Source organism: Spea bombifrons, chromosome 2 (assembly GCF_027358695.1).
Source record: "Spea bombifrons isolate aSpeBom1 chromosome 2, aSpeBom1.2.pri, whole genome shotgun sequence".
NCBI classification, from domain to species: domain Eukaryota; kingdom Metazoa; phylum Chordata; class Amphibia; order Anura; family Pelobatidae; genus Spea; species Spea bombifrons.
The window spans coordinates 45,419,874-45,444,556 of NC_071088.1; the positions used below are offsets into that span (position 1 = coordinate 45,419,874).

At 40.5% G+C, this 24,683-nt stretch overlaps 1 protein-coding gene across 1 annotated transcript in view; it reads right to left on the reverse strand.

Moving 5' to 3' along the window:
• Positions 1-1,792: 1,792 nt before the first annotated feature.
• LOC128473652 (tetraspanin-18-like) overlaps positions 1,793-24,683 on the reverse strand; it is a 39,091-nt gene continuing 16,200 nt past the window's right edge. The window contains exons 6-7 of the mRNA XM_053455904.1: positions 18,241-18,324; positions 1,793-2,017 (exon numbers count right to left, since the gene is read on the reverse strand). Of these exons, the coding sequence (XP_053311879.1) occupies positions 1,793-2,017; positions 18,241-18,324 (309 nt within the window). The remainder of the gene's footprint in view (positions 2,018-18,240; positions 18,325-24,683) is intronic.

Here is a 24,683-nt window from a genome sequence, read left to right on the forward strand (position 1 = left end):
TTGAATGTTGGTCTTGGAAAAAATTTACCTGGACAGGGCTAGGGTTACAGAGGGAGGCTTTTAGAGTGTATGGTGGCCAGTTATATTGAGCAGAGAATGGCTTTATGTGATGGGACCATAAAGATATTGCTCTGTGGCTCAAGGTTATAGGAGTGTTTTCCAGTCTTTTCAGTCCAGAGCAGCTGCGTCTTTTTACTTGGGTACACCGACAGAAATGCAGAAGGGGTATTTTTTGAACTATATAAGGGACAATGCACGTGAGAGTTTTGTTGCCTACTACTTAAAGAGTTGCAAAGGATTTGGGGATTCTTTTGTCACCAGGAAGAGAGTCCTTGTACTAGTTTGAAGTTTTCAGGTACTGAAATTGATACTGTTGAAATGGTGTGTTGGCTCCCACTAGATAAGATTGCGCTCTTTGAAGGTTGCACTGAATCATTTCCAGTAGCTGTTAAGAAAATGTAATTTCGTCTGTAGGGTAATTCCCGTGGGCCATGTCTTTTCTCTGAGTTGATTGTTGGCTACCATGACAGAAAGCTATGGATCGCCCTGGAATAGACCCAAGTGATATTTGCCTTAGTTGTTGAGTGGCTCAGACAAGACAGGCGGCTTTCAGCATAAATGGTAGAGGCTAATAGAGTGAGGGAAATTAAACATGCATGAGATAGGCATAATGCTATCCTGAATCTAAGACAAACCAAAGCCTGATTAAGGTCAGAGTCCTTACAATAAGAAAAATGGACAGACTAGATGGGAGGAATGGTTCTTATCTGCTGTCAAATTCTATGTTTCTCTACTTTAACTTGTAAGCCTACTTATTCTCCTTCCCTGTGCATGTTCTGTCCCATGTCTGCTCCGACAATAAAGATTCCTCTGCCTATTTTCCTCTTCTTTCACAACGCCTATCGATCCACGTTCACAACCCTCCCTCTCCAGTCCCTGCATCCAGTGGCATTTCTATCTTTGGTGCTGCCGTAGTCCGAAACCAGGGCAGTCCCGCCAGTCACCCCCTCCGCACTGCCGTCATATCCCAGTGCTCTGCCTTTTAAGTATATGCAGCTCTGGACTGAGGAGATTAAATCTGTTTGATTGTAGATATTTACATGACATATGGGGGTACTGTCTAGTATGGGTACGATAGAAAATTCAGAAAAAAATATTTAGTAAAATTAGTGTAATTCCCAATTATATGGCAAGACAGGAGGCAATTTTAAAGCTACCACAAGAGTGCAGAAGCAACAAGGGCCGAGGAGGGTAATGAAAAACACAAAAGGTCTATTCCCTGGACCAATCCGCAGCGGAAAGAATATTCGAGGGAAACGCCCAAGTCAAGGGCCGAGGCTGCAGCTCCCCGAACCGAATGGACCCCAAAAGACACTGGCCAAACTAAGAATCCATTTGATCGATCTAGTCACCATAGGGACTAAAACCAGCCAAAAAGGAGAAACATAGGACACAAAGGAGCAGCGGAAATGACTTACCTAATGAAAAAAAGATGAGCCAGAAAGTTCAGTACCATCACCACTGGTGCTGTAAAGGGATCAATGCGTCGTTCCACGCACCAGCTATGCCAGGATCCCCAAGTCTGAAGATAGTATCTTCTAGTGCCCGGAGCCCCAGAGCAGGTCTCGAGCCTCAGATAATAAACCCGATGTATACCATGATCCCCGTAAACCATCCAAGCGATCTCGATCCACCCAAACGATTGATATAGCGGACGGCCGACACACTATCCATCCGAAGCACTAGGGAACAGTGCGACATGTGAAGCTGCGGATAGCGAAGGATCCAGCTATCAACTCTTGATGTGGAAACTTTTCTCCTCTTTTGTCCAGAGTCCACCCGTGGCTGAGTCTTTGCAGGCTGCTCCCCAACCCAGAAGGCTGGAGTCTGATTCCAGGTAGAAATCTGGGGCGTGCCCAAAAATGGCCTGACCATTCCATGCCTCCATGTGGTACAACCACCATCTCAACTCCAGACACACCTCATTTGTTAGGCGAATGACCTGGTCATAGGAACCCTGAACGACGAAGATAGGAGGCCTTTAGGTGTTGCATTGCCCAACAATGATGAGGGCCTGGAAAAATAACTTGAATGGATGCTGAAAGTTGGCCTATCATTCACGCCAGGTGTCACAAAGACACGCATGAATGCCATAGGAGACGCCGAAAGTCCCTTTTGATGGAGGACAGTTTAGTCTGAGGCGCAGCTTCAGGTACATGTCCTTTAGATCTAACCTCGAGAACCAATCCCCTTCTCTCATCAGGTCTCGTAAGAGGTGAATCCCTCCATCTTGAAATGCTGGTAGACGATAAAGGAATTGAGCACTCTAAAATTCATAACGGGACAAAACTCTCTAGTCTTCTTCCTTGCAAGAAAGGTATTGCTGACAAAAACTGGAGCGCCTGACTCCCGCTTGTCGTGCAGGAAAATCAGTTCCACATGTACAAGCGGTAGCACATCCCCCGCCTTATGGATAGGGTGAGGGCAACAAGGTTGACACGGATGGGAAAGGAATTCTTAACGAAAACCTTGGACACATTGAAGGACCCAGGGGTTCTGAGTGAGACCTTCCCAGGCTGGGAAAACAATGAAATAACCTGCCCGATATGAGGCAAAATTGAAAAGAGTCTTACCTCATGAGCCTCTGGTCTTGAAGGAAGAGGGGGTCCCTCTGCCCCTTGCGGCGCCTCTAGAGAATCTGGGCCTTTTGACATGGAAGGCAGCTCTGCTGGTGGCACAGCCCCTCTGCCGACCAGCCCTCACCAAAAAAAATCTCCAGCACTGAAGACCTTCCACATTGAGGTCTGAGCCTTGTTCAAGGATGTGAAGATATTCACATGCTGGTTCAGTTCTTTGAGAAACGTATCCCCAAACATGTCTTTGCTGCTGGAGGTTTTAGTAAAGAAGATGATGCAAATATGAAGCCTCCTGTCTTGCCATAAAATTACAGCTAAACCCATAACTAGTGTCAGTACGTTTCACAGTATTCCTAGCAAAATGGCCATATACTTGCTAACAGCAACAAAAAAATATTGATATGTTTGCCATTTAGTATTATGGAGGATAACTTTAACAACTCTGACAACTGGAGGATCTTTTTCACAAAAATAATTTGTCATATGGGTCACTATAAGACATCTGTGACAGTAATTAGGCAACTGGTTGCACTAGGCATAAGATAAAAACATTAGTTTCAAAGGTAGACGTGAGCCAGGCATTAGTAACAATAGCAGATGTTACTAATACCAGATAGCAGGGACAAATGTTAAGACTTGCTGTTGAAAACTTCTTCATAGAGCTACTGGAGGAAATGGAACAAGTTAAAGGTTGCATTGTGCATATTGCTAAAAAGCATTGCACATATGCACACATCAGGTATATCCAGAACCAGCACTGGCAGCCATTTACTTTTCTGCAAATTCAAGAAACTAGTACCGTATATTGCACAAAGCAACTCATGGTATTAAAAGTACAACATCTGATCTGTCTATTCCTGGCAATGAGGGCATATCTGGATCTGGGAAATCAGGGGAAAGATATTCCTACTCAATAGAAACAGTGCGCCAGTTACAGTTTTTTAATATAAACCAGTGTTAAATAAAACTTTGGCTAGGGCAGATTTAAACTGTAGTAAGTCTGGAACTCCTTCAGTATTGATGCTGCAACTTCTGCAACAGGAGGGGGCAAGTCCAGGGATATATTCAGGATTTAGGTAGATGGAGCTCTGGCACATACAAGAAATATATATCCTGTCTGATAAATTGTATTATTACTGTATATGCTGTACTGTTACTAATGTGTTTTATTTATGTAGGTTGTCTAAAGAAATCGGCTTTGATCATCCATCACATGAGATGGGGGAGCATAAATGACGATTCCTGAGGAGACAGCGACCCAGCCTGCTGGATAGCTTTTATTTTTTTTTGTACTATTACTTTTTATTTGTGAGGCTCCTAATCTGTTTCTGACTCATCAGCACCACTCACCACACATGAATGGTGCATTGCATTCATTGAGAACAGGGAGGGTTAATGGTGGTCCCCTGCACCAGGAACCGACTCATAGCGGTGTGCACAAGAGCAGACAGCACTACTTTCTTCATGATGTTCCATTTTCTGGCCCACTGTTTTCATGAAGGCATGGAATGTCATGAAGGTTTTAACAGTTTAATTATTTTTTGTAGCCCTGGTCTGAAACCTTTTGATTTCCAGTATGTTTTTTTTTGGTTCTGGTACCCAAAACTGCACTGCTTATTCTAGACGCAATCTTACTGGTGATTTGTAAAGAGGCAAGATTATGTTATCTCTGAAACATATTCCCCTTTTAATACATGACATCTTGCTTGTCTTAGCAACAGCTTCCCGAGCACAGTCACATGAGATCCTTTCAGCTTATGTTTATGATGTACTTCTCGTGGACCAGGACCTGGCTGATCTTGAAGAACACGAAAGCCAATCAGAGAATACAGCTGTCTCATCCGCACAGATCAACTCTGCAAAATGCTCAGGTCTCTTAGAATGTCTCATAGGCAACCTTGCCAAAAACCTTACCCAACATATTTTTTGGGGGGGTACACAAATATCTTGGAATTTATTTGATGACAATATATTTATATACATTCTTGAAAGGGTTTGGTGAAGTTTGGTGTCACATGCATCTAAGGGCTAGAGTTTACCATCGGTTAATATGAGTGCTTTTTAATTGTGAAATAAAGGTTATGCTCTAACTTTGTTGACAGTTGGCTTTAACCGATCTCCATAAATTATGCTGACTTTTTTGCAGAGCAATATATTTTTTTTTAGATTTCACATGTGTTTGTATGAGTTTAGAGGGCCCTTACTGATGCATCAGCTAATATATTGAGAGGAACATTTTTGGAAACACATGTACATACTTTACCTAAGTCAAATAAAGGAAACTTTATTAAAATAATTTTGTATAGTGGGTTACTGACTGAGGCAGCTTCCTATGCAGACACTAGGTTGTCTTACTGGGGATTATTTTAGAAAAATATACAACAATACAGCTCTAGGTGCTGCTGTTTGTTGCACCAAATTACTTATCACTAGAAAAATAAATAATTCAGACATTCCTACAATCCAAGAGGTCATGTAAACTATGTCCAATAGATGAAATACATATCCCACAAAGCTACTAATACAGTCAATGAACACAAAAATATCATTGCATGTCACCTACACACCCCTACCCTACCTTAATCTACATTTTTGCTACCTTCACGCCGATATAGTGAAACATATGCACACTATTTCTCCCTACTTTATGTTTTACTGACACGTCAGCCTTGCGAACTATGTTGGTATTTGTCGTACACGAAATCTCAATATGCACAGGGTAATATTTAAAATAATACAATTATAAATTGCAGAGCTCCATTTCTGCTAATGCATTTATTAGAATGACACAAAGAACATGATTTAACAAGTAAATAATTAAAATTAAACTGTCCATGTTACAGCAGCTTGAGAAAATATACTGTGACTTTCCACACCAGCAAAGACCAAATTTTCATTACACTACATGCTTGCTCTCGTGGCATGCTCAGATGTGTTAGCATTACCGCTCTCACCGGGATAGTGTGACTTTGATTTTTGACTGCTGGGCAATCATTTACACTAGACGGAGTGGATTCGAAGGTGGAAATTGTGTGTCCATGTGTCTTCTCACTTCTTAAGCAACCGGGATAATTTTGCAGTGAAGATGCGCCCAGAATTCCTAAAGGCTCAATGAAATATGTTTATGATTTCAAAGGTTATTCATATCAAAAACAATATTGCAAATAATATCAATATGATATAGTTAATCAAGTTTTCATTATGGTATAAGCTATAATCCTTAGCAATTCAATACTCCAATTAATTTATGGTAGTTATACCAATAAGTTAATGTTTTAATGTGTATTAAAAACATACATATTAATTTCAAAGCACAGTCTAGTCCATAATATTGTAGACTAGATAGATTCACTACATTTCATTGCATGCAGTGCAGGGCATGCATTGTTTATTTATTGGAGTTACAAAACAAGACCTATGTCTCATTTAACTCTGGACTGCCTGTCCTGAAACTAAGAAGCAGTTTGTGAAAATTAAGTGAAATTCTTGCACATGCTCAGTATACTGAACAATCTGAAGCAGCAGCATACATGTGATTGTTGCTGCTACTGTTCATTGATTATAAAGGGAGTTCAGCCCTTATTGTCTAAAATAGGAGTTGTACTGAGGATGTGTAAAAAGCATTTTGTAGTATCCCCCTGCTTTCATTAGAGGCAGAGTTATATGAGACAGACATCCCATTTACAACTCCTATAACTAAATAATACCTGCATTGATTTGCGTGCCGTCCATACAAAATGGGGCTGTGCTGAATAGGCATAGCCTCCAAAGTGTACATGGACTGATTGAGGAGATCAAAGGTTTCTCCTGTAACCGGCCAATTAAGCAGCTGGATAATGGGGGGTCTTCCACCCAGTTTGAGAGCAGGGAGACCGCCCACCCCCCTGGACCTGTTGCCCTAGGCCTAGTTGGCTTAGGCCAGAATTTGTCACTGGCAAGAAGACTGTTAATGCCGTAAGGATAGAGGATTGCATTAAAGGATAACAAGTGTTTGGCATTAAAACATTTCTTTTAAAAGGCTTAAAACACTCCTGCTCAAGTCTCTAGTATAGTGCTCAGCAACCCTCTCCTCAAGAGCACACCTAACAGTCTAGGATTTAGGTATTACTCAGTTGTGTCTAAGGTGTTGCACAATGAATTAACAAAAACATCTTAAAACAACTTAGATTAACCTGAGTAATACCTAAATCCTGGAATGTTAGGAGAGGGTTGACAAACACAGAGTTAAGTAAAGGGTATAGGGCTTTGTGCATAGGGGCCAGGAGGTATTTGAGTGAGGTGCTGCACGAATTGGTTTCTGACAGGCATCATGAGTGCTCGCCTGACAGGCGTCATGGGTCACCGCCTTACACAAATAGGGCATAGGTGCAGTCTGACCAGATGTCAAAATGGAAAAAACAACCCAACAAACCTATGTATGGGTAGTATCACTGTGCTCAGAGGATGTTGCACAACATATTGGAGTGTTGTTTGGAAGCGACATATACCAGGAGCTATAAATTCATACCTGAGGCACAAAAAACACCAAAAATGACTACCACAAGTTTTGACAAAGACCAGTGGTAGAATAAGTGCATGTAAAGAGCTAAAATACCAGCATTTGAAACACATTGGGGTGTATCTTTTCAAGAACATATGGTTTAATGGGGGGAATTCAAGTGGCCAGCTTCACAGATGGCCCAATTAGGATATAGGGGCAGAAGGGCCAAATGTCAAAATTTCAAGCTGAAAATGTTTTTCAATCTCCTAAACAACCCAACACACTGTATCACTGTACGCAGGAGATGTTTCTGAACACATATTGGGGTGTTTGACAGTGACTTTACCAGGAACTATAAATTCATACCTGAAGTACAATTTGTGTGAAAAAAATACTACCACATTTTTTGGCAAAGGCTAGTGGTAGAATTCGGGCATGAAAATGGTTAAAATACCAGCATTTGAAATACCTTAAGATGTCTAGTTTAAAAATATATAGTTTAATGGGGCAAATTGAATTGGCTGCCTTCGAAGATGGTTATACGACATGAGGGCACCTCATGTAAAGGGACCAGATGTAAAAATTCCAAGTTGAAAACAAACCTGGCTCGGGAGATGTTGTGGAACACATATTGAGGTGTTGCTTGGAAGGGACATATATCAGGAGCTGTAAATTTATACCTTAATTACAAGTTGTGTGGAAAAAAAAACAAATACTACCACAGAGTTTGACAAAGGGTGGTAGTAGAATTGGTGCATGGAAAGGGGTAAAATGCCAGATTTTGAAATACATTGGGGTGCCTAGTTTTCAAAAATATATGGTGTGATGGGGTAAAATGCATTGAACAGCTTCAAATATCTCCCAAATAGCACATGGGGTCAGTATGACCAGATTTAGAAAAAATGGTTTTGAAATAGCAAAAATAGCTACTTGTACTTATCGCCCATAACTTATTTTCTAAACTCAGGACAAATAGTAGAATCTGTTTGGCAAGTTATTTAGAATAAAAGCGAGAAAAAGTGCTTTTTTTTCAATTTCTCACCATATTTTTTTTTTACATAGGAAATTAGATGATATGGTAACCGAAGAGAGCCCTTCTTGTTCTAAAGATAACAATATATAACTTGTGGGCTCACTAAATAGGAGAAAATAGAGAAAATTACAGCTTAACACGAGCACCTCAAAAGTGTTAAAACAGCCTTGGTCACGAAGGGTAGGAAAAAATAAAAAGAACAGCCTGGTCCTTAAGGGTTAATCTTTAGTTAGGTTTTTTCCTTTGTTTATATACCTATAATTAACAGCATTTTGTCGTGATTTCTCATAGTTTGCTTTGTATTAAAACACTTAATATATTTTATATATTATTATTACATATTTGCTTGCAGTTTTCTTATTTCCTAGGTTTTCTCTGTTTTGGGTGCTTCTAGTCTCTACACACTTTTGCACACACATACACACACACTGAATCCAATATCATCTCATAACAGTACATCTGATCCTTCATCTTTTCAGCTTTTTGCTGCTTAGTGATAGTGCCATCAAGTGGATATTGTTTGAACAACTTTGTACAGATACAGCAAGATTTGTCCCAATGATTCTCATAAATCAGCATAATAAAATTTGACTATTGCAGTGATCCTTTTTCTTTCATTAATAAGTTTAATTTTTAGAGGCATTAATTGGGGGAAGTGCAACCTTGACAGATATATTTCTATATACCTTAGTAAACATTTAACCTAAATTACATGTCTTATGTAAAATATTCCAGACCACTAACCTCTTCTTTACTGAGGGTGTTTTGTGCCAAAAACGTTTTCAGTATTTTTACACTATGTTTCCTATGATTCTCCTTTTAATTTAATTGTTTTTTAAGGGCATATGCAGCTTTCTTTTCTAAAATTTAGTATGAATACATTAAAATAATGAAAAACAAAATGTTTTTTTTCTAATATTTGAATTTGAAAATGGTCCCCAAACCAGTGCAGTTGACCAAAATACCACAAAATATATTAATGTAAGTGTCTTGAATTTGAAAAAGAAAACAGACATAGGTTTCTATGTTTTTTTGAAGTTACTGGAAGAAAACGCAACATGCCTGTTCCCTTTTTCAAACTTGACATTTTCAAATTAAATTTTCTAAAGCGTATGTCGCGTTTTGGACTTTGGGCTTGGCGCCTGGGTGCCGTACAGCTTTTGATTGAGGGGCACAGCATGATGTAGGGGGGCATGGCCTGCCCCGCTGCTGATGTCACACAGGGAGTACACTCACATGTGCTACCTTAGTTTGGGCTGGTTAAGGAGATCCGTGATCCTGCTCATCACAGCTGCGCCCGAGGCGAGTGCCTTTCTTCCTTCCTTCCTACAGCCCTGGGGGGATTTCTTCATTATCGGTCCTCCTTGCATGATTTCCTAGGGGGGATCCATCCCCTAACGGCCCATGCTTAGGAGGATCAGGCCCCCACTCTGTTGCTGCTTAATAGGGTGGTTACAAGAGAGACTTCAGATCTCACCAACTGTCCTATGTGCATTATAGAAGTTATATGGACCAGCCCAGGTAACATAGACTGCTTTAAAATGGACAGCTGGAGATCAGGGAAGCTTCTATCCTTTAAAAAAAAACCTCTCTTGACATTACCAGCAGCAGCCAAAAAATTATTCTCTCAATACATTTATCCAACACCATCTATGTTACATATGCTATGCAACCACTTGTTTTTTTTAAATCCTTTATTGTTCAAATGCTATAACAAACCACAAATGTAATTAATCAGACATTTCAATATACTTTTCTTCTACTGTTATGTAGCCTTTGATGTATTATTATTATGTAACAACATACTTTGGGTATTTGATACTGGATACTATTAGCAAGTGATTTATTCAACGTAAAGGCACGACATGGAGGTTCAGTGTTCCTTTTGTTATTTATATTTGCTATATTAGCCTAAATTGCCTTTTGCCATAACAGAAATTAAAATAAAAATGTTTTATCAAAATGACAACCATCAAGATATGTGAAAGCTACCCCTTGTCCAATGCAACCTACCTCCTTGGCCATCAAGAGTCCTGGGAATGTAAATACTTATTGACTAACTATTTCATGATTTCAGATTTATCCAGCTGTGATTGGCATGACAACCATGTAAGGCCATGACCTGGACAATGACAGATCCTGAGACATCTTCACCAGCTTGTGCATGACTTGGTCCAGTATTTCCACTTAGATATACACTGATTTTATGTATGTATAAAACTGAAGACATAAAGTGAGGAAGAGTTTTTGTAGCTTCTTTCTTACCAACGAGCTGAGCCACACTAGTTGAAGGCCAATGGTTTTACACAACTGTAGTGCTGTTATTCTGATCATCTTTGCAGCCGGTGAGGCTGTCCCTGTGATGATTATTGCAATGAAAGGTGCTGATGTATGCCTGCGATGATTATTTCATAGAAGCATAGAATTTGATACCAGATAAGGACAATTTTGTCCATGTACTCTGCCTATTTTTTTCTGGTTTTAAACCCTAAAATATTATTTGGTCCTTGGGTCCTGCATCCACCAATGATAGGCTGTAAAATCTTGAAGGGACCCAAATGAATCCTCTCTGGTTCCAACCTCTTAAGGGTAAATTATTATGTACTCTGCATCAAATAGTGAAATAAACTCCATAACACGAGTTATTTACTCCATTAGAAGCATTAAAATTGCATATCCCAGACATCGATATTACCAAATGGACCGAAGCGGGCATGATAAATTTATCAGACATCTCTTTTGATTTTTCTATCTTTTCATGCCATGACATTTAAGATAAATTCCAAATTGTTAATAAAGAGTTTTTCACCTTTTTGAAATTAAACCCAATAACAATAACCCAATAAACACCAGATATTATAGATCAATTTATTAAAGCACAGCATAACTCAAAACAAATTTCCAGATTATGAAGATTGGACAAATCCAGGAGCCTAGCACACTCCTGAAATGGGAGAACGATCTTCATAAGTCACTCCCAGAGGATAGCCGTTACCGATCAGGGAGTACATTAAGAGAAGCCATTCACTGTGTAACAATTCAAGAGTCCTTCTTTAGGCTTCTCCGTCGCTGGTGTATATAGTCCCTTCTATAATAAAGAAATTTCAACCAGCAAACTCTGGTATATGCTGGAGATGTAAGAGAACAGAGGGCACCATATTTCATATGTAGTGGGATTGTGACCATTTAAATCCTGTTAAATGTACAATTGTTGACCTTTTGAAACAATTTTTAGGTTATAGCAGTGACCTCTCACCTCATAATTTATTATTTTATTTATACTTTCATTTATAAGTCACTAAGCCTTAGTAATTATTAGCAATAAATATAATAGTGGGGTACTGCATAAAGCCCTTCCTGGAAAGAGGACTCAAAATATAAATGGGCTATGGAAAGATATCTCCTATTCTGATTTAAATAAATACCAGAAAATGTGGTTTCCTTGAGAAAAACACATGCGGCCTTAAAATTCCTTTTTTCCACACCTTTATGGGAACTGCTGATCTAAAAAATATTATACATTTACTATCCAAGACCATGTTTATTTGCCGTATGTATGCGCCGAATATATCCGAATATTATAATTATTTCCATTTTTATAATTTTTTTAGCATTCTTTTCTATGGTTTGCTAGATAAAAAGAGAAAAGGTGTTTGCCTACCCTGCATTATGGTGTATGCTATCACATACATGAACTTAAATTGTGACAGGATGATTATCTTTAATGTAAGCAGGAGATTGGAAAGAGGTTAACTGCTGCCTTGGTTTAAATTAATACCTTGTTTTAAAAGCAGCGCTATAGGAAACAATCACTCTCTTATTTGGCTACCACTATTTTATACCGGATGAAAAGTGGAAGGGATACAGCTGGTGAGATTGTCAAAGTTTTTGTGAAAATTCTTGAGTTTGTGTTGTTTTACCTGGGAAACAGGCTTATCAGGTCACCCCATGGTTAAAAAGGTAATGTTTAATCAGTAACTTTTGTTTGCTTTTTTTTTTTTTTTTACTTCTGTTGGCCAGTTATCCCTTAAAGGGTCAACATGCTCAGACTAAATTGCTTAAGAAAGTGTAAAACCTCACAGTTTCTCAGATCTCACTGACCTGCACCTCTACAGCATCTTGGCAGATGCCATACTGTACAACGTATACATTTAACTACATACAGTATGTCAAAAAAGTGTCTTTTTTATACCTTGCGTGTTGAGTTATTTTGAGGGCACAGCAAATTTACACTGTTATACAGGCTGTACACTCACTACTTTACATTGTAGCAGAGTGTCATTTCTTCAGTGTTGTCACATGAAAAGATATAATAAAATATTTACAAAAATGTGAGGGGTGTACTCACATTTGTGAGATACTGTATATTTTTTTTAAAAATGTCATGGCCTCCCAGGGGGGTGAAATATATGCGGACCGCTGGCAATCAAAGGATTAACGTTTATAGATCAAATTAAGCAATTCATACGCACTAAGAACTCACCTAATATCTATACCAGGGGTGCACAACTCAAGTCCTTGAGTGCTGCAAACAAAACATGCCAGAGTCAGCACACACATCTTAAATACTTGTTTTAAGGGAAAGGGTACACAGAGTTCCTGAGCTTTCTAAAATCCTTGAGGGCTGAAGTTGTGCAGCCCTGGTGCATACCAGGGGAACAAAACTGTCTTGACTTGCTTTTTTCATCTGAGTCCGTTTGATGAGCCTTTTGTATCCAGCCCATTTGTGAGTGGATCTTACACCCCATTGAATTATTCTTTATTTTACATATTACACTATTGGTATTTGTTTTTGTTCCCCCATGTATATGCGCTCCATATTTTGATGTTGGATCTCGTTTACACTTTGAGGAAGAGTGTTTTGGAAGCTGCTTTTAGTGTGGGGAAGTACCGTATTTGCTCGATTATAAGACGAGGTTTTTTCCAGAGCAAATGCTCTGAAAAATACCCCTCGTCTTATAATCGGGGTCGTCTTCTCAGACCCCCCAAAAAATGTCTGCTGGGGCCATGCTGCTTACCGGTCGCGAGCAGCGTCTCTTCTGTTAGAAGCAGGAGGACAGGAAGCTTGCAGCGTCCTCACAGAGCTCTATCTCCCCCTCCCTCCTCTGGGGGCGGGGCCAGAGAAGTTGCTGGTACAGCCGGTCCCCTGCAGAAGTCTTCGAGTGAGAGATCTGCAGTTCAGGTAAGGGGGTGGGGGAGGGTTTTTGGGTAAGTATGTGTGATTAATGTGTGTTTAATGTGTGAAGTATGTGTGATTAATGGAATGAATGAGTATTTAAATGTGTTTGTGTGTGATAGCATGGATGTGTAAGGGGGGTGGGGGTTGTAGCATGGCATAGGGAGGCTGTAATCCCACTACTATCATCCCAGGTTCCAGCATGTACTGGCTGCCTTGGCTTGATAGGAGTGTGATTGCTGTTAGCAGTTTGATATATATATATATATATCAAACTGCTAACAGCAATCACACTCCTATCAAGCCAAGGCAGCCAGTACATGCTGGGTTAAAAGGCATATCATGGGGCTGAGTGGCATATAGGGGGTTAAAATGCATTTCTGGACCTCCAGAAATGCATTTTAACCCCCTATATGCCACTCAGCCCCATGATATGCCTATATACCTCCAGAAATGCATTTTAACCCCCTATATGCCACTCAGCCCCATGATATGCCTTTTAACCCCCTATATGCCAGAGTGGCATATAGGGGTATAAGGCATATCATGGGGCAGAGTGGCAAATAGGGGGGTATAAAGCATTTCTGGGGGCAGAGTGGCATAACTGGGGGGGCAGGTTGGCAAATAAAAGGAAATTTAAAAAATATATTTTTCTTAATCATAGCTTTTATTAAACATGAAAAAATAATTTACATGAATTAATATTTACTGGTAAAACTTTTTTCCTATAGGGTCGTCTTATATTCAGGCTTTTTGTTTTTTTCCTAAATTAATATTTTGATTTTGGGGGGTCGTCTTATAATCGGGGTCGTCTTATAATCGAGCAAATACAGTATTCATTGTTTATTTGGTTTTATTACACGTGGAATATTGGTTCTTTTTCTGTTTACACTTGCTTTTTTCAAGATATGATTAGTGCTCCCTTATCGCTCCCCTGTTGTTGAGTTGTTGTTGTCATTGATTGGTTCAGTAGGCCTTTGTAGAGGTGAAGTGAAGGCAGCGAATGTCATGATTAAATAATACTGTCTCCCTGAGACACAAATTCATAGATTCCATAAGGAAGACATTTACACTAAATACCGCCAAAACAATTACACTGATTTGCCAAACAACAAAAAAACAAAAGTTGAAAGTAGTTTTAAAGAATACTCAAGTGTCCCATGCAGACCCACCAACGAGGAATACATATTAATGTACTTTTTGAACAGTGTGGGGAGATTTCATGAAAGTTTTGTTACTAAGTTATAATAGCTTTACATTGTGCAAAGTCAAACTGAGTCACTTTTTGCATATAGTGAATGAACCTCTTAGCCATGTGTTTTAAAATGAAATTAAAACCAGTATAATAAGTTTTCATTCTGTGATAGATGTCCAAGTGTGATTACCTTCAGCCTTCTCCATCTTCTAATCAAAGTTGTAAAAAAGGCACAGAGAAAAGAACATGGCAAACATCTGGTGGGAAAAAATGTAACACCATTAGGTTATTTTACATGTGTTTTCTATTGTTATAGAGATGTCAACATTATGGCTAGTATCCATAGAAAGTATGCATAAACCACTTGTTAGGATTGTTCATATGTAAATTTGGTTTGGCATGGGGTGCTATCAACACTATTATTATTATTTTTTTAATAAAAACCATCTACCTGTCTTCCATAATCTTTGAGATAGCAGTGTTAGGACTATTTGATTGGTCAGTAGTTCTTAAGTACCGAATTTGCATGTTAATCTTATTAGTCTTAAAGAGACCGTTGTATAAATTGATAAATTATCTGGCACAATTAACCAGTTCTTTGTTTGACTCCTCTTTAGGTAAGTCGTTGGGTGGGTTAAACAATCACAAAAATGTATGTGGACACCTGACCATCCTACCTACTGTATATTAGCTTGTTGCACATCCCATTCCAAAACCATGGACATTAATATGTGTTTCCCCTCTATGCAGCTATACCAGCTTCCAATCTGTCCACAAGATTTTATCTGTGGGAATTTGTGCCATTCAGCCAAAAGAGCATTTGTCCCCATTAATGTTGGACAAGAAGGCCTGGCTGGAAATAAACATTATCCTTCACTCGCACTAAGGCACCTAGCCCAAACCCTGAAAACACCCCCAGACCATTATCCCTTCTCCACCAAATTTTACAGTAGGTAGCATTTTCCTGGCATCCGCCAAACCCCAGATTCATCCTTTGGACTTCCATCTGATTTGTGAAGCGTTCAGCATTCCAGATAACACATTTCAACTGTTCCAGCCGCTTACCATTGCACATAGTGATCTTCAGCTTGTATGCACATGCTACGCCATGAAAAACCATTTTTTTAATGAAACTAGCAATAAACAGTGATGGTACAGAGTACAGGGAATTTTTATGCGCTATGTGCTTCAGCACGTGGACGGGGGCAGATCTAGTAAAACAGAAACTTCACAAACATCCTATGACAGTGACACATTTAAGTCACTGATCTCCTCGGAACCACCCAATCTACTGCCAAAGTACACTCACTGGCCACTTTATTAGGTACACCTGTTAACAGAGATAGCTTATCAGCCAATCACATGGCAGCAACTGCATTTAGGCATGTAGACATAGTCAACACAACTTGCTGAAGTTCAAACCGAGCATCAGAATGGGGAAGAAAGGATATTTAAGTGACTTTGAACGTGGCATGTTTGCTGGTGCCAGACGGGCTGTTATGAGTATTTCAGAAACTGCTAATCTACTGGGATTTTAACTCACAACCATCTCTAGGGTTTGAAAAAAAAATATCCAGTGAGCAGTAGTTGTGAGGACGAAAATGCCTTGTTGTTGTCAGAGGAGAATGGGCAGTGTGGTTTATGTGGAGATGACAGAACCTAGGTATGCAGAATGCCATCTCTGAACGCACAACACGTCGAACCTTGAAGCAGGTGGGCTATAGCAGCAGAAGACCACACGGGGTGCCACTCCTGTCAGCTGGAAACAGGAAACTGAGGCTACAATTCACACAGGCTCACCAAAATTGGTCAATGGAAGACTGAAAGAACGTTACCTAGTCTGATGAGTCTTGATCCCAGCTGCGACATTCAGATGGCAGGGTCAGAATTTGGCGTAAACAACATGAAAGCATGGATCCATCCTGCTTTGTATCAACAGTTCAGGCTGGCGGTGATGTAATGGTGTGGGGGACATTTTCTTGGCACACTTTGGGCCGTATGTACCAAATGTACCAACTGAGCATCGTTTAAACACGACAGCCAACCTGAGTATTGTCACTGACCATGTCCATCCCTTTATGACCACAGTGTACCCATCTTCTGATGGCTACTTAAACAGCAGGATAATGTTCGCTGTACTCCAATGGCCTACATAGTCACCAGATCTCAATCCAATAGAGCACCTTTGGGATGTGGTGGAACGGGACATTCGCATCATAAATGTGCAGCCGATAAATCTGCAGCAACTGCGTGATGCCATCATGTGTTTCCAACACCTTGTAGAAAGTAAGCCACGAAGAATGAAGGCGGTTCTGAAGGCAAAAGAGGGTCCAACCCAGTACTAGAAAGGTGTACCTAATAAAGTGGCCAGTGAGTGTATGTCCTCTTAGCAATGGGTGTGGCTAAATGCCTAAACTCAATAATTAGGAGCAGTGTGTACATACTTTTGATCATATAGTGTATGTACTGTATATTTTACATCATACAGTGAAGCATTGGAGGTCAAGCCGGATTTGAAAGAAGTATAGTGACACTGACAGTTTAGGCATCAATGCAATCAATCTCATACAATCATATCAACAACTGCATATGTAAATAGATATTCTTTAAAATACATAGACCCAATGGTTAAAGTGTTTGTTTTTAAGTTACAAAGCGCTGTGATTCCTTCTTTAAGGTTCTTTTTTTTCTGTCATCTTTTTTTTCAGCCTGAATCCCAATAAGTGGTTAGTTCTGTACAAAGGGGTTATGCTCAGATCAGAAACCTAAAGTGAAGATGGAATTTTTAAGTTCTATCATTTCAGTTATTTGGCCAGTATACTTGATATTAATAGATTCTGACACAAGGAAGCACAGCAAACCTGCCACTAGCCCCCGGAGTTGTGCATAGTTATTTTCCAGCCTGCTTTCAAGCGTTGTTGAATTTTATTTTTAGTTTCTCCATTTCCTTTATTGTCAGATCATTACCTATGAGTAATTCTAAATAGGTAGGTGAGAAAATAGAAAATGTATTAATACTTCCAATAATTTCCCTTGATTGGCTATATTCTAAAACCCCAGCCTTATTCTTTTTTTTACAGACTGCTTTTCATGTTACTGGGTTTGCAGAGCTCTTTTTTTTATAGGTATTTTATAATTTTTTCTGCCTAATCAGGTGAAGATAAGTTAGAAATGAGTTGCTCATGAGTAATTCAACCTTGGAATACAGTTGCTAAAGAAAATTATGTTAAGTATAGACAAATACTGTATTAAGCGAGTCATGCCACTTATTTTCATTGCATTAATCTAACTATATTTAACCAAGCTTATACTACTTTAAAGATTCAGGTATATTAATATGCACTGATGTATAATACCCATGCTTAAATTAGAACTTGATATTCAGGAAATCTTTCCATAGAGGTCAATTGTACTTGCTTATGAAAAGTGCCCCCTTCATAAGTGTTCTACAAATTGGGTATTATATTTGATATTTTAACAGTAAATCTGGTCACAGAATCAGGGGATGGCTCACACCTTCTGGCCCCTTGTTCCCACCCTGGTAACAGATATGCACTGGCACACATTTTTGCACATTTGCATACCCAGGTAGGACTGGCCCTTTGTGAACTACATTCTTTGCAGCAGAAATGTTGTCAGACATTACTTGCATTATTACTGGTATGTATTAAGTTTTTTAACACAAGAAAAACAGCCTTTAGAACCAGGTATATTGTTTACCTCAATTCCAAGAACTCCTAAAACAACATATACTGCTACGGAAATGTATTTCTTTAAACTTCGGCTAATCGTGATGAAGCAACCCTAAAATAAAAAATGAAAAGTAAGTGAGTAATAATGTAGACAATAATAAAAACCTTAAAACTCAGAGTTCCAGATATGAGCATGTGAAATACACATAGAGCAGGGGCGTCCAACATGCCGCCCACGGGCCAAATGCGGCCCGCCGGACCTTGAAGTGCGGCCCGCGTGAGATCCGCAGGCAGGGCAACCGGGATTGCAGAATTGCAAGGGCCCTGCTGCTTTCCTGTGTGTTGCGTGCACAGCAGTGTCTCTTGTACCACACAGAAGCAGAACCCAGCGGAGTCACGTGAATTTATGTCACATCACATGACTCCGCTCTATTCCTGCTTTTGCTGTTCGGCACAAGAGAAGTTGCTCGCAAGCTACACAGTGGGAAGCAGCAGCCCCTGCGTAAGTCTGCGAGTGAGAGATCTGCAGTGCAGGTAAGTGGGTGAGGGTGGGGTTGTAAGCGTGATTGAGGGAATTAATCTGTGAATGAATGAGTATATGAATGAGTGTATGTGTGATAGCATGGATGTGTAAGTGGGGGGCATGGCACAGTGAGTATGTTATTGACCCCATACTGCTGGCAGTGTCAATACACAAGGGGGCAGCTAGCCAGGTTTCAGCATGTATTGGCTGACTTGGAATGATAGAAGTGTGATTGCTAACAGCAATCACAGTCCTATCATGCCCAGGTTCCTGCATTTACTGGTTGCCTGGGCATGATAGGAGTGTGATTGCTGTTAACAATCACACTCCTATTATGCCAAATCAGCCAGTTCATGCTAGAACCTTGGAATGCCTGGTCATGATAAGAGTGTGATTGCTAACAGCGAGGAAGCAAGGTTCTGACGGAGGTACCCAGCCGAGGTACAAGGGGGTTCCGTTACAAGTGCGTTGGGGCTAATCTAACTCTGTGGAGCAAGCCATTTAAGCTGGTCAGTGTAATGGAGTCCTGTCAGAAGCCAAGAGAGGGCATGTCAAGTTAACATGACCTTAATGTGCTTCCGTGCTGCCAGGGCTGAATGGTGATGCCTGGAGGAAACTGTAAATACAGGCATGTGCAGTATTCTTTAAGCAGAAGCAAGTCCAGGAGGAGTCCATCTTGTCTTCATATAACCAGACATGCTTGCTTCCAGAGCAAGCATGTCCTGTGGACGACCGGAGATTACTTCAAAGGGCCTGACAGCACAGCAAAGTGTGCTTTTGCAGCACATATATATAGATCCAGACTTCTGTTGCTCCCAGGCAGCCAGGGTGTAGTAAGTACGTGTAGGATGTACTGAGGAGCAGGGATCCAAAAAGAGCTAAATGTTTAAAGCTTAGTGCAGTAAGGGGGCTTTTTCTCCGTTATATGCCTTATACTCCCCTATATGCCACTCTGCCCCCCAGATTTACCAGTGCATCCCGAGATTTGTGCAAAAAACAACCTCCGCTGCCACCCAGCACTTCCACTTGGGCTTCTATGACTGAGCCCCCGAAGGCCATGTGCTCCATCAAAAAGCCCCAGCTGAAGCGCAGACAATCACTGGCAGCCGGTGTATGCTCTATGAGGGGACACAACCTCCGCTTGTGTCCAGCACTTCCGCTGGGGCTTCTATATTGGAGCACTGGAAGGTCATGTCACGCCGGCGCTCAGTTGTTGTCTGCACACATTGCGCAGACGTCCACCGGCTGCCAGAGAGGAGGATCCAGGTCCCCTGCAGTGTAGCGGGGGATCTGCATTTCAGTCTTATAGTCAGACCTCTATCTAAGATCCGATTATTAGACTACCTTGAATATAAGATGAGGGGTATTTTTCAGAGTATTTTCTTTGAAAAAAAAATGTGTCTTGTATTTGAGCAAATATGCCCCTTAAAGAGACAGAGGCATTGGTAAAGTAATGGAAAGTATACAGAAGGGACAGGTTTTTGTAAACAAGGAATCTATCTCAGTAATAGCTCTATGGACTGTAATTTTTAGAGCATATCATGTGGGTTTAGTATATTAAAACTCTTTTCATAGAACATATGAGTTGCTAGCGGCAAACACTGAGGTATACATCCAAATTTTCCAAGATTTGTTAACATTCCAGTTTATTTCATATGGATTAAAATGCTAGGTTTTGTGTGGGAAGCTGGAAGGTGGTAGATCTCGAGGTCAGGATATTTAAAGTTTTTAAGCTGCTTAAGTGTGGTTTCATATGAATAGGAAACAGTTAGTAGAACAGATTAAAGCGTTACTATCTCAGCATCTTGGATGCTAATATCACTTGACTGTTTTTGGGCCGCATAAAACAGCTTCTTGTTATTTGCACCTAGGCTTGGTAAGTCTGATGTTTTTCCATGCAGCAGGTGTTTCAATTGTTTATTGGTGCTACCTGATTGGTTTATACTTATATTGATAGCGCCAAGAGACAGGTAAATGCAAGTCCTACAAAGTCAGCATCATCCTGGCCTTTTGCGTTGGTCTTTGGCTTGATGTTTGGCTTATGGTGTTTTGCTTTTCAATAGGTCATAGATGTTGGTAGCAACTTGGGTATGTTGGGCCTTTTTCCATTGTTGTGGTGCTTTGAGATATTGGTAACATGTGAACATTAGAGTTGAAGCACTTTCCACTACTGTACAAGACAAGGGCATTTTATTATGAGGTCATTACAGTGTTGTAGTGGTTAGTGAGGATGATTATGTGGGATCATGTTGAAATCATCATTGGAAATTTTCCAGTGTGGATTATCCTACTTTATTGAAGTCTTGAATAAAGTGTGTAGATTGATATATACCAATCAACCATAACATTATGTCAGGTGAAGTGAAGAACACTGATACTCTTGTTATGATGGCACCTGCCAGTGGGTGGGATATATTAGGCAGCAAGTGAAGTTTTTGTCCTCAAAGTTGATGTGTTAGAAGTAGGGAAAAATTCAGTCAGAGTTATTGTGGGGTGTTCCCGTTCTGCAGTGGTCATGGGTGGTTAAGGCTCATTGATGCATGTAAAGGGAGAGGCTTGGCCCATGACAAAGCTACTGTAGCTCAAATTGCTGAAAATGTTAATGCTGGTTCTGAAAGAAAGGTTTCAGAATACAGAGTGTATCACATTCAGGGTGAATGCTGACCCCTGTCCACTGCTGAAAGCGCCTACAATGTGTTAATGAGCATGAAGATGGCAAGCCGGTAGAGGCGGTGTGATGCTTTGGGCAATGTTCTGCTTGGAAACCTTGGGTCCTGGTGGACAAATTAGTTGATTAGTTTGCAAAGAGATGAAGTATAAAGAGAGAACAGCAGAGGGCTAAGGACCTTGGGGGACACCAACTGAAAGTGGAAGGGGCGATGATGAATTGCCAGAGAAGCTGACAGAGAAGGAACAGTTAGACAGATATGAGGAGATCCAGGAGAGAGCTGTATCTTGAATGCCTATAGAAGCAAGTGAGTCAAGAAGAAGGTGGTGATCAACAGTATCAAAAGCAGCAGAGAGATCCAACAGTGTAAGAATGGAGAAGGGACCTTTTGCAGAGAGCAAGTCATTGGAGACTTTTGTTAGAGCTGTTTCAGTAGAATGAATGGGTTTGAAACCAGACTGTAGTAGGTCATGGAGGGAATTAGAGTAGAGGAAGTTAGGAAGGGGATTGTACACAATCCGTTCAAGCAGCTTAGAGGTAAAAGGCAGAGAGATAGGGCGATAGTCAGACAGATGGGATCTGAGGAATGATTTTTTAGAATGGGTGTGCATCTTTGAAGGCTGGGTAAGTGATGGACCAAAGGATGGACATAGGGACTTTGTGAGATGTGATGGGATGGGGTCAAGGGGACAGGTTCTTCGGTTGTAGGGGAAAAGGCAGTTAGTATGGGATGAGTGGGGAGAGTGGTGGTGTAGGAGGGGGTTGTAAAGAAGAGAGGACTTGTCTAATAGTCTCGATCTTGTCTGAAGTGGGTAGCAAGATCTTGGGCAGTGAGAGAGGTCTGTGATGTGGGTACGGAGGGACAGAGAAGGGAGTTAAAGGTAGAAAAAAGCGTTGCGGGTTGGAAGAAAGGGAGGATATGAGAGTGGAGAAGTAGAGCGAAGCATGAATTTATAGTGAGTAAAGTCTTCACTGGATTTGGATTCTCTTAAGTAGCGGTCAGCCATGCGGCAGCACTTCTGAAGAAACCGTGTGGTTTTGGTATGCCACGGTTAGCGTTTCAATTGTTGGGGGTAACATTTAGTCATTGGAGCTATGCTGTTGAGGGATAAGGCAAGTGTATTGTTATAAAAGGAGGCTTCTGCGTCTGGGCAAGAAAGGGTTAAAATGGAAGGTAAGAGAGGTTCTAGTGAGGCTAGTTGTGTAATGGTGTTGGGTATCTGGTAATGGCCTACAAATATGAGTTTGTTTTGTTAGGGGTTAGCACTGGAGAAAAGGTTAGAAGGTGGTTAGACAGAGGGAAGTGAGAGATGGAGAAATCTGAAAGGGAGCATCATCTGGAGAAAACCAGATCAAGTGAGTGTGTGGGTAGGGGAATTAGTCCATTGAAAAAGAACAGAAGAGGATGTCATGGAGAAGAGTTTGGAGCTAGCAGAGTTGTTAGATATTTCTAAAGGAATGTTAAAGTTACCCATAATAAGACCGGGGAAATTAGGAGAGAGGAAGAAAGGGTGACAGGCAGAAAAGTGGTCAAAGAGTGGAGAGAAAAGACGGATTGTGTGAACCTCAAAGGAACAGAATGAGAGGGAGGGAGGGCTTGGTATATGCTGGAAGGTGCAGTGAGGTGAGAGAAGGATGTCTACACCACCACCATCAGACCTAGGAGTGTGGCTGAAGTGTAATCCTCCAAAGGAGAGTGCAGCAGAGGCGGTAGTATCATGGGAGGGGATCCAGGTTTCAACAAGTGCTAGGAGGTTAAAAGCGTGGGAGAGAAAAAAGTAATGTATACAAGCGAGTTTGTTGCATACTGAGAGGGCATTCCATAGGGCACAGTTAAAGACAGGAGTGACTTTATGGTTAGAGATGATAGGGATAAGATTGTTCAGGTTACGCATGTTGGTTGAGTTTAGTGGTTGATGGTGATAGGAATAGGGAAGAATATGTGAGGGACAGAAGTAGCAGAGTAAACACAGGCAGGTTTCACATATAAAGGTTTAGTGTTGAGGTACTGGGGTAGCTGTGAAGGTGCAGAGATGGAGAGGGAAGAAATTTGGGATTGTTTAATGAGGAGTAATGGGTAATAAAGTTACCTGAAGAGTTGGTGCCCTCTACTGGCATGTTTAAATAGATCAGATGATTAAGTCTATATATTAGGACAACGCAGGGGCGGGTGTGAAAATAATTCAGTAGTTGTTGGGAAGATAGAGGAGTGTATTGCAGGCTTTGAGGGCAGATATATGACATAAGGGGTTAGTGGAGCAGAAAGATAGAAATTAAAATATATCACACATAGTTACAGGCATGACATAAATTTTACCAAATAAAAACAATCAGTGAAAAAAAAAGGCTGCATGACTTAGTATGGGCATTCCTAGGCTATTAAGCACAAACAGACATAAAAGGGTAATAGGCAATTCTGGCACAGAAACAGGAAAATGTTAATAACACTACAGAAAACAATAACAGGTAATTATGGAGATCTCTTGGTCTACTCTGTATACCTTTTAGCAAAAATTTGCACGTTCGCTTGGGCTTCAGTTGTTGTTGGGAAGATGGAGGGGTGTATTGCAGGCTTTGAGGGCTTTTAGCAAAAGTTTTCAAGTTAACATGGTCTTCTGTGGTTGTTGGGAAGATGGAGCAGTGTATTGCAGGCTTTGAGGGCTTTTAGCAAAAGTTTGCAAGTTCGCTTGGGCTTCAGTTGTTGTGGGCATCAACCTACACAATAAAAGGACCTATTAGTATGTGGGTGTTTTAGGATTGCTTTTACCGCTTGTGACCACTTTTTAACATTGGACTCTTTCTTGGTAAGGGCTGTAATTGGTGCAACGATTCTTAAAAAAAGTTTTAATAAAGCAACGGTAATAATTAGCAAAACCAAGGAAGTGGTTCACCCCTTTAATATCAGTCAAGTGTCACTAGTCGGTTACTGCTTTTAATTTGGTAGGGGCCATTTGAAGACCATGGGCTGAAATAATGTAACCAAGGAAAAGTGACTGAGGATTTGTCAAAGTCACAGTTCATTGTTGTCAGAGGAGAATGGACAGACTGGTTCGAGATGACAGAAAGGCAACAGTAACTGAAATAACCACTTGTTACAATCAAGGTATGCAGAATACCATCTCTGAACCCACAACACGTCGAACTTTAATGCAACAGCTTACTTGAGTATTGTTGCTGACCATATCCATCCCTTTATGACCACAGTGTACCCATCTTCTGATGGCTACTTCCATCAGGATAATGCACCATGTCACAAAGCTCACATCCTCTCGAACTAGTT